We start from the raw sequence: 11,290 nt of genomic DNA, 5'->3' as shown, positions 1-11,290 counted from the left end.
GACAGGGTAAAAGACAGAGACTTTTTTCTGAAGAATTGAGATGTACGATGTATGGCTTTGGAGATAACCAGAATCCCCATAGAGTTCATTACTGAAATGACTCACAAGGCCATGTCTATGGGCAGACAAGGTCGGTTGAAGATACCATCTTGATTCCAAAGGATCCCAGTATGTTTGCTATGGTTATAAGACTTGCTTACTATTCATAAAGAATTGTAATGGGCAAGAAAAGCATTTGAAGATGCCAACTATGGATCTTGACATCTTTTGTAGTTTCTGAAACTACATTATGTTCTACATTATGTAAGAATTGTTACATTTTCTACAGTAAGGTCCTGATATCTACCTATGTAATGAAAGGTAGAAAAACTGAGTTTTCTGCCTTTATTTTCATGGCTTTGATTTTTATAGTGATACTGGATTAATTGCCTCCCTTTATAAGACTATACTTGAATTACTTATTGAGTTTTAATGACTACACATAAGTTAAAACACCTTTCAAATCATGCAGTTCTTTCTGACTTAACTAGAGATGACATATTAATAGTGTTCATGTGTTAGGCATTATTTATTTATTTTTTGCAGTTTTTGGCTGGGGCTAGGCTTGAATCCACCACCTCTGGCATATGGGGCCAGCGCCCTACTCCTTTGAGCCACAGGCACCGCCCTGTGTGAGGCATATTTGTGCCATTGTGAGCTATGCTGTAGCTGTTTAATATGTGAAATTTAAATGGCGTCTTTGAAAGCTAAAATATGTGCTTTATGTATTCGGAAGTTTTTATATGAAAGTGGTCTGAAAGATTATTGTAGTGATCATTTTTTATGTTTCATTTAAAGGGATGATATAGGAAAAGATTTTTTCTTTTTCTTATTATTAAATCATAGCTGTGTACTTTAAAAAAAAAAATGAAGGAACAAACACATGTACTCATTACCAAATTGGAACTAATCAATCAACACTGAAGTTCATATACGGAAGTCAATCTATCTTTTTTTTTTTTTTTGTGGACAAAATGAGTTTTACTTTGTCGCCCTCGGTAGACTGCTCTGGCGTCAAAGCTCATAGCAACCTCCAGCTCTTGGGCTTAGGTGATTCTCTTGCCTCAGCCTCCCGAGTAGCTGGGACTACAGGCACCCACCACAGTGCCTAGCTATTTTTTTGTTGCAGTTTGGCCAGGGACGGGTTTGAACCCACCACCCTCGGTATATGGGGCCGGTGCCCTACCCACTGAGCCACAGGTGCCGCCCATGGAAGTAAATCTTAATGAAAATCAAGTGGGGGGGAAGAGCAGACGGATGGGTAAACTAATACTTGGTTGGGTACAGTGCACACTTTGTGGGTGAAGACACACTTAAAACTTGGACTCAGTTTGTACAAAAAGTATGTAAACAAAAAACGTATTTCCCATAATATGAAAATTTAAAAAAAGAGAAAACAAACATGGATATCAGGAAAACTTACTATAAATAGGAGAAAATAAGAACATTTTTATTTTCTTAACAGTTGAATAAGGGTATACTTGGGTACAAAAGAAACCCCCCAAAAATTATTTGGAGCTTATTGAATGGGAATATAACTTATCACTATATTTTTGTTGCAAGTATTTCCCATGTAAAACAATAAAATTAGTAGTGAAGAAGCTAAATACATGAAATAAAGGAAGAATTAGGGCCCTTAAATTCTTGTTTTCAGTCTATTTAATTTTTCTCTATTAAAGAGAAAGCCATTTTGATCCAACATTTTTTTCATTTGAAATATTTGGATTCTTATAAACTATGTTTATGATAACTATTTTTGAAACATGTATTATTTAACTTAAGGATCCTAGAAACTTTGAGATAGTTATTATTCAGATGCAATCATAAAAAATGATCCATCCTATGTATCTTCTCAGTCTCCCCTAATGATAACATCTATAACTATAGTGCAATATGATAGCCAAGATTGCACATTGGTGCAATCCACCCACCTTATTCAGATTATAACATTGTTATTTGTACTCATCTGTGTATGTATTTAGTTCTGAGCAGTTTTATCATGTGTATTACTTTGTATGACAACCTACTAAGTCAAGTGACTGAAAGGATTCTACACTTTTAAGGAATAATGATTTTGAATCACAAAAGCATCATGATGGATTTTTTAATTTTCTCCTTAGTGTATTGGAACAACACAAACTAACCAAAGAACAGTGGGAAGAAAGAATACAGAACTGGCATGAAGAACACAGAGGAATGCTAAGGTATTTAGGTAGCTGTGACTTCTATGAGTGAATATAAAGCTTTCAATTGTATTTAATTCAAGATATTTTTGCAACTTTAGTTTGGTGTTAGATACTCCTACTTATATATATTACATTTAGTTTTATTTCAACAGGGAAGATTCTATGATGGAATACCTGAAGATTGCACAAGATCTGGAAATGTATGGAGTCAACTATTTTGAAATAAAAAATAAAAAGGGGACTGAATTATGGCTAGGTGTTGATGCTTTGGGTCTGAATATTTATGAGCATGATGACAAGTAAGTAAATTAGTTGCACAGTGAACTAGTCATTATTCAGTAGTCTAAATGGCTTTACTTTTCTGCAAAAGTTGTTTCTTGTCTTGATTACCTGTTATTGCTCTTTTTAAATTAAAAGATTAGTCAATGCCACATAAACTTATAGATATTGTCTTTCTATTTTATTAGCACCCTGCCACAATGCACAGCTATTTTTTGGTTGCAGTTGTCTTTTTTGTTGAGCAGGTCTGGGCTGGATTCTAACCTGCCAGCCTCAGTGTATGTGGCTGGTGCCCTAACCACTGAGTTAGGGCACCAAGCCTAATTCCTTAAATGTATTTCTTATTCATATATAATCATATATTTTACATATATAATTTATCAGTATTGTGTTATACATGTATATACAGTATAATGTATATAAAATATATAAAACATTGTGTTATGTACTATATATAGATAATATACATATATATACAATACAATCTAAAACATGTCCGACTCTTACAGAGCTTTTTAGGAATAGCTCCAATTGTCTTATTTATTTATCAGGCCACATAACCATCCCAGTCTCTGCCAGTGTTGCCTTCTCCTATAGCATTGTTCTTTATTTTGGGTTGACTCCAGAATTTTAGCTTTTATTATTACAGATATCTAGCAAAATATTAACTTCAAAGCATATATAATGACTCTAAAAGAGAGCATTTTACTACTTTTACACTAATATTTTCTCAATTTGATACTACAAAACAGTATCATTCAGAAGAGAATTTTAAAATTTTTGAAAAAGCAAAAATATGTTCAAAGTTAATTTTTGTGGACTGAATCTTTTTCTTTTAAACATTGTTGTATTAGTTCTCAAGTTCACGTCACAAGAATTAAATGAGGCAGTTGTTTTAGAACTTCTCGAAGTATCATGTACATGTGGTACACAAACATTACCTTAAAAAACACCATCTGATACTCCTGCAGTCTCCTTTGAAAGCAGATTACTTTGACACATTTCATTGGGTGGCCAGGAGAGGGCAGGCGAATGCATGCATCTTTGAGTAAGGAATGTTTTATGTAGAAAAAATTATGTGTTGAAGAATCTAATCTGCTTAAGAATTTAAAGGAATATAAATGGGTAAAAATTTATGCTTTATATCAGAAACCTGGCTGAATGCTATCTTTTGGCCCGCAGAAGTACCACAGTCATTTCTTACTGTTGTTATTAGCTGATGCATTTGATGGATAGCCTGAAAACAATATGAAAAAGCAGAAACAAAAATGTAAAATAATATGAAAAAGCAACAATAAAAGCACTTAGTTCAATCTGATTCCCTATATCTTTGTGGGTAGAATGTTAAAAAGGAGGCAATTACTGTGCAATATTAGTTTTCAATTCTAGATCTACCATTTATCCAAACAGTTGTGTGTGAATGTTTTAAAATTGTTTTGTTGAGAGATAATTCACGTACCATAACATTTATCTTAATGTATTGAAAATTAAATATTTTTAGTAAATTCAGAAATAACCAAACTTTAGTTTTTTTTGTTTTTTTTTTCAATCTCAATCCTAGGATTTTTTTTGGCCTAGGCCAGAGTACAGTGGTGTCATAGCTAACTTCTATGATATCAAATGATCCATCTGCCTCAGCCTTCCAGGTAGCTGAGACTATAAGCACGGGCCACCACACCTGGCTATTGGCTTGTTTTTTCTATTTCTCATAAAGATACTGGGTCTTGCTGTGTTGTTCAGGCAAATCTCAAACTTCCTGACTTCAAGCAATTCTCCTCCCTCAGACTCTCAAAGGGCCAGAATTACAGATGTGAGCCACCATCCTGGCCCCAATGTTTTTCAACAAAGGAGGAAAGTAATATTTTTTTTTTCGGTAACTTGTATCCATAATTCATATGAGAAGTTATAAAGGCTTTATTCCCCCCCATCCCCCCAATTTTAAACATATTTAAACTGATAATTGCAGTAGCTTGAGACCAAACAGTAAAAACTAGAAGTAGTGCAAACTCCAAAAGGCTCAGTTATACACTGTGGTCACCAGATAGTTTTCAAAGGTAATTTTAGGAAAACAACTGTAATATTTTTAAGATGCATGGCTTATTTATGAAATGTTTGGATAATTGTTTTGTGATTGAATTTATCAAATTTCTCTTTAAAATGTAATGTCAACTGTGTGTTAAAACTAAGTTAATACATTTTGAAAACTTGAAACTCTTAAGACTGATCATTCAGCTAAGCTGGTACCAGAAAGTTGTTATGAATATTGTCCATTGTTTTCTGCCTTTAATTAAAGAGATGCTCTCGTTTTTTAAGGTTAACACCTAAAATTGGTTTTCCCTGGAGTGAAATCAGAAATATTTCATTTAATGACAAAAAATTTGTTATCAAGCCAATTGACAAAAAGGCACCCGTAAGTAAAAATTTTTAATGTTTTATGTATTAACTCTTCAAGTATCTGCTACTTTCCTGTGATGTCACTTGAAGAATGGCATTGTTCCTTCATTGAGTTGCTTCTGAAGAACATTCTCTTTTTAAGTTCAGCTTTCTCAGTGATGAAATAATGTTAATAAACATGTGCTTTAATTTTTTAGAAGATATAAATATTAAAGCTTTATTTTAACTGAGATTCAGCTAAAATGTAGTTAATATTTATTAGAAGGTAATTGAAAAGTCACTATTCTGAAGAAGCAATTAAAAAAAAAAGCTGTTTGGCTTGGCGCTTATAGCACAGTGGTTATGGTGCCAGTCATACATGAGGCTGGCAGGGTCAAACCCAGCCCAGGCCAACTAAAACAATGAGAACTGCAACAAAAAAATAGCTGGATGTTGTGGCGGTTGCCTGTAGTCCCAGTTACTTGGGAGGTTGAGGCAAGAGAATTGCTTAAGCCCCAGAGTTTGAGGTTGCCGTGGGCTGTGACGCCACAGCACTCTACCCAGGGCAACATAGTGAGACTCTGTCTCAAACAAAACAAAACTGTTTATTGGTGGCTAAAATGTGGTAGAGGTAACTCTATTCTAAATTAACTCCATTTATGTAAGTGAATTTTGTGTTTCTGTAATTTTAAGACTTAAGAAATCTTTTTACTTAAATTGTTTTTTTAAATTTCTCTAGTGTCATGTAGGCTCTAATATCCTAACTCTTGTTAGTTATTGAATAAATAAAAGAGAAGAACATTTCCAGCTTAAAAAGGATTCAACAGCCATTAACAAAGGACCAGTTTTGACACTAGTGGCAAAAAGCAAACCCATGAACACCCTTCTGAGGTGTAAGGAACCGGTGTTCATGGTTACTTTGGAGAACAGAAAGGAATAAATGACATTTAACATATTGATAGGACAAAACTGGTGGGGCATGAGAAAGTGAGGAACCGGGCAGTACCTGTGGCTCAGCGAGTGGGGCGCCGGCCCCATATACTGAGGTGGCAGGTTCAAACCAGCCCCAGCCAAACTGCAACAACAACAACAAAATAGCCGGGCGTTGTGGCAAGTGTCTGTAGTCCCAGCTGTTCGGGAGGCTGAGGCAAGAGAATCACGTAAGCCCAGGAGTTGGAGGTTGCTGTGAGTCATGTGACGCCACGGCACTCTACCAAGGGCAGTAAAGTGAGACTCTGTCTCTACGAAAAAAAAAAAAAGTGAGGAACCTGTTAGGTGAAAGTACACCATAATTACTGGGAGTTAAGAAATTATATGATTCTCAAACTATATGTAATGTATATCAGAATTCATACCTCATGTTGAAATTTATAGTATAGATTGTTGTGAGAGACACTGTCCTTGAGGAAGTTTTTAAATTCAGAATATTTTATATTTAGGATTTTGTTTTTTATGCACCTCGTCTGAGAATCAATAAGAGGATTTTGGCCTTGTGTATGGGAAACCATGAACTGTACATGCGAAGAAGGAAGCCTGACACCATTGAAGTGCAGCAGATGAAGGCTCAGGCGAGGGAGGAGAAGCACCAGAAGCAGCTGGAAAGGTGTGGAGTCTGTAGCCTTTCCTTTTATGGAGTCTGTAGCCTTTCCTTTTATGGAGTCTGTAGCCTTTCCTTTTATGGAGTCTGCGGCCTTTCCTTTTATGGAGTCTGCAGCCTTTCCTTTATGGAGTCTGTAGCCTTTCCTTTTATGGAGTCTGCAGCCTTTCCTTTTATGGAGTCTGTGGCCTTTCCTTTTATGGAGTCTACGGCCTTTCCTTTTATGGAGTCTGCAGCCTTTCCTTTTATGGAGTCTGCAGCCTTTCCTTTTTAATGGAAGGAAATAGGATATCTAAAACTTGAGACTGTTCAGTTTCTTTAATATACTCTTAGTTTACATTTTTACATGATTTTCATTGTACTCATGACTCTGTCCAACTTTAAAACAAATATATAATTTTCAAGTTAGAAATATTTGATAATGTTTCTGAGAAAATAGCTTGTCATGACTTAATAGATGTGCTTTTCTCTTGTGCTTGCTTTTCACTGGCAGAATTGTTTTGAATAGTTTTGACATTCATGTATACAAATTTGTTTTGCCTATTATATTTCTTAATTTTTCAAGGTAAGAATGTGGTGAATATTTTACTTTGAAAAATGTTGGTGACGTCATGGAACCCAGCTGAGAAGTCACTGTACAGAGTAGGATAGTAACAGTGTTCCTTGCCAAAGACACTGATCTTTTTAACTGGGTTTCCCTTAGACTCAAAAAAGATATCATTGAGTATGTTAAATTAAGAGTTTTAAAAGTGGAATGATGTTAAATCCTGTTGACTCTAGAACCAGACTACCAGGTCCAACAATATAATTCCCAGATCTGATTCTAACTAATTTAAACTTTGTGCTTTATTTGAAAAAATTTAGAGACCAAACTACCTTAATTGAGAAAGTCTTTAATAGAACAACATTATAATCCAAGAAATAGAGTGAGTTCTAAAAAAGAAAAATTGAAGGGCTAAAAACATATTTTACACATGCTGGATATAACATAATTTGTATTTAGTAATTAAGTAGGCCTTTTGCTGGATATTACTTTACTACAATATTTTTAGGGTTTGTAGTTAACGATTTTTTTTCCTTAAATGTTCTACGTAATTTGGGTATTTTATTTTATGATATTAACTCACATTATCTACTTCAGAGAAGTTAACTACCTAATAAAACACCTGTTATATATACTGATCTCACCATTAAAGACACTAAGTTGGATTGTTACTTTGACAGGACTCTGTCCTTTTCTACTGCTATCATGTGCCTTAAGCTGACATTATGATGACCCCATCTCTATAAAAAATAAAATTAGCCAGGTGTAGTGGCATGCGTCTGCAATCCTTGCTACCTGGGAGGCAGGATGATCCCATGAATCCAGGAGTCAGACTGCAGTGAACTATGATGATGCAACTGACTCCAGCCTGAGTGACAGAGTGAGACCCTGTCTCAAATAAATAAGTAAATACACTTTACATACAGTATATTCTTATCTATCATAGTCTCTCAGCATCTCTCAAAAGGAAAACTTTTATAGCCTTTATTTTTTTAAATCATCTTTCTCATAAAGCTTTCACTGTCTCTTTAAGGTCTTCATGAGTTAAATGAAAGGTTACTCTGTGTACAGCTCCTGTATCTTGTATTCATCCCTCTGTATTATAGCTGTCTGCCCTACTTGTCTAATATCCATAAAAATATTTCTCTATTTTTCTTTTATTTTGTGGCACATAGAGAAGGGCTATGTGGCTTGTAGTATAGGTGGTATGTTTAGTTAGTACCATTTGATGATGGTGCTATATTTTAGTTACTCAAGGCCTAGATAGACGTGAAAGACAAGTTTCCTTATTGGCACAATAGTCCATCATTTTTCTCTTGACTGAATTTTACAACTTTTCATTTGTACTGCTTTGTACCCAGTAAGAATTCAGTAATTGGCTTGGTGCCTGTAGCCCAGCATCTAGGGCGCAAGCCACATACACCGGAGCTGGCTGTTTCAAATCCAGGCCTGGCTTGCCAAACAACAATGACAACTACAACCAAAAAAAAAAAAAAGCCAGGGCATTGTGGCGGGTGCCTGCCGTCCCAGCTACTTCGGAGGCTGAGGCAAGAAAATTGCTTAAGCCCAAGAATTTAAGGTTGATGTGAGCTGTGACAGCATGGCACTCTATACAGGGCAACATAGTGAGATTCTGTTTAAAAAAAAAAAAAAATCAGTAATTGTTTAATTTATTTGAATGCCTAGAAGGTGATATATACATATTATTCCAGCCACCTAGGTATGGTCCCTGCTTTACAGGTGAGAGAGAGAGAGAGAAATGGCTTCTGTCTATGTAGAAATAATTTTGGTCAAGTCCATAGCCAAAGTAGCCAGCAGCCATACTTTGGGGAATGCTAAAAAGTATGCTGCCTGTGCTCAGGCAAGAACAGTCATTGAGAAAGGGTAGCAAGGAGGTCTCTTTCCTTATAATACCTTGGTATATGTAGTCATATTTTCTTCCTGTAACTCTTCGTAACTTTTGTGGGGTTTCCTGTGATGAGAGTGACTTTATATGTTATAGGTTGTTCCTTGTAGTCTTTGCTCTTACGTTATTTGTACCCAAATCAAATGACTCCATCTGTAATTCCTGAACATTTTTGTATGGCTAAAATTATTACCACATTTAAAAGCTGAGAGTGTCAAGTTTACAACTGGGAGTCAGATACATGTGCCAGTTTCAGCTATGGAATGTTCTGTATCAAGACTGGATGCTGATATCACTAGGACACAGCTGGTGTCATGCAGAGAACACAGGCTCTGTAGCTATCTGTGTTGAACAAGTCACTTTTGATGCTCTATTCTCTTGCTCTTAAAATGAAAATAATACATTCAAGGGTTTGTATAAGATCTAATTATAGTGGTACACAGACATCTAGCAAAGTGACTGGTGCTTGATAAATAGCCATTATTATAATAATGCTTAATACAGTTAATGCTTAGCCTAAGTTGAATATGTTAGTTTTTAATATTTACTTTAGAAAAAATGTAATTGGACCCATTTGATATTCTTTTAATGTAAAATATTATAAAATAATTTATTTTTGCATATTAGTACAAAGAATTGATAGTTTATTAATGTTATTTATATCCTTGAACTAGGATAACTAGTTGAAGTGAGTGTTTCCAAAACCACACTCTAAATAAAAATATCAACATCTGTGGTTATAGTAATCCCAGGAGGCTTCATGGGGAAAGTGGAACTTCACTAAGTCTTGAAGGTTTGAAATAAATAGGCTTGAGGGTTTGAGAGAGGGGAAAAATACGTTTAGATGGCATGCCTCAGGCCCAGTGTGTGGACCAGGCTAGTCCTCTTCAAGTGAATAGGGTTTAGGAAGAAGCAAGACAGGCCTACAAAAACCAGGTAGCACTTAGTGATGGGGAGAGTCAAAAGCCTTTGTATTAATTAATTGAGTGAAATGTTTGGTGGTGCTGGCTGTAGTCAGAGGAGGGTTCTTGTAACATGTGAGCCATAAGCCTCACAAGAGTATTACACTTTGCAAAGAGTAAACTTTGCAAAATGTTTTAAATATAGTCAGATAAGTAGGAAGATAATCCTTTTTGCCAGCAAGTCTTTATTTTTCTACTTCCATATTTCTTCCACTTCCCTTTCTGAAGGAAGAAAAAGAAGCTAAATAAATCCAGCCCCATCTCCAGAAGGGACCACGTGTGCCAGAGCTGGATCTGGAAGGCTGCAAGTTGGTGGGGTGTGATTGTAGCCTTCAGGTTTGAGGTCTGGTCTGCAGTGCTTATTCTTGAGAAGTGTCTTGGGGTCTGGGGAGGGCTGCAGGAAGACAGCTGTCTTGGGGAACCGTGGTGGCACTGGTGTAATTGCACAGAGGCTGGGGAGTGGCTGGGACAAGCTAATTAGCACCCCAGGGTGGCAGATGACCTGGTATGGAGCAGATACCTCTTGACCATACTGGCAGTTAGTTGAAAAGTACTGTGCTTTTGCTTTCATGGAAACCTGATGTTTTAGCTATCTGGAGAACACAGAAAGGGAAGCAGCTTCTGTGAGGGCTGCCAGGTCCTTCTTTTGCCCAGAGAAGTTGAAAAACACAAACTTTTCCTTGAATTCATATCTTTCAGAGGAGTAGAAGCTCCCAGCTCCTTAAATGTCTTTGCTTTTATATGCTTGATAAATGGAAATAGGGTAAAGAGAAAGAGATGGGTATAGTTACTGCCTGTAGAGGTGGAGTTCTGTGTGCGTGCATGGCTCTAGGCCCTAGCTTCTTAACTCCTGGGAGGATGCATTCATCTAGAGGGAGGTGTGGTGACCCTTGAACTTTGTTTGGGCTTGGTGCTCTAGGTGGTCACTAATGGTGTCTGTCTGACTTGCTGACTCTGCAGCGAAGGTGAACACTCTTATGTGTGTTAGTGGGCAGATGGGTATTTAGGAGGTGCAGGAATTTTAGGATTTAGGTTTGTAAAATAAGGGAAATTTGGTAGTGAAACTTGGCTGATGAATTGTCTAGTGACTAGAGAAACTACATGGTTTTGTGCCTGAAGTTCAGAGTCCACACCAGGTGGCGGTGGTGTCTTTCTGTGGAACATTAAAGCATACTCATATACATTTAAGAGATGAAGTTGTAATTGATTTTTTAAACTAAAGAAAATCATTCTTATTAATGTTATTTGAATACTGATTAAAATACTGATTAAGTAGAAAATACTGTGTGCTAACACAATTTCTTAACTGATTTTTTATTCCTTTTCATATTTTGGCCACCAACGTAGAGTCTAACCTGTGGTAAGCTCTTGGTAGTCATTTGGTGAATGTACATGATGCAATGG

The 11,290-nt window shown here is 36.2% G+C and overlaps 1 protein-coding gene across 1 annotated transcript in view; it reads left to right on the top strand.

Moving 5' to 3' along the window:
* The window catches only part of RDX (radixin), a 96,263-nt gene that overhangs the window by 35,002 nt on the left and 49,971 nt on the right, over window positions 1-11,290 (top strand). Inside the window, exons 6-9 of the mRNA XM_053593164.1 lie at window positions 2,160-2,243; window positions 2,378-2,524; window positions 4,818-4,914; window positions 6,317-6,480. Coding sequence (XP_053449139.1) covers window positions 2,160-2,243; window positions 2,378-2,524; window positions 4,818-4,914; window positions 6,317-6,480 — 492 coding nt within the window. The remainder of the gene's footprint in view (window positions 1-2,159; window positions 2,244-2,377; window positions 2,525-4,817; window positions 4,915-6,316; window positions 6,481-11,290) is intronic.

This window comes from Nycticebus coucang, chromosome 6 (assembly GCF_027406575.1).
Source record: "Nycticebus coucang isolate mNycCou1 chromosome 6, mNycCou1.pri, whole genome shotgun sequence".
In the NCBI taxonomy this organism is placed as follows: domain Eukaryota; kingdom Metazoa; phylum Chordata; class Mammalia; order Primates; family Lorisidae; genus Nycticebus; species Nycticebus coucang.
The sequence above is the reverse complement of the archived record's forward strand: the minus strand, read 5'-3'. Positions and strand labels throughout refer to the sequence as shown.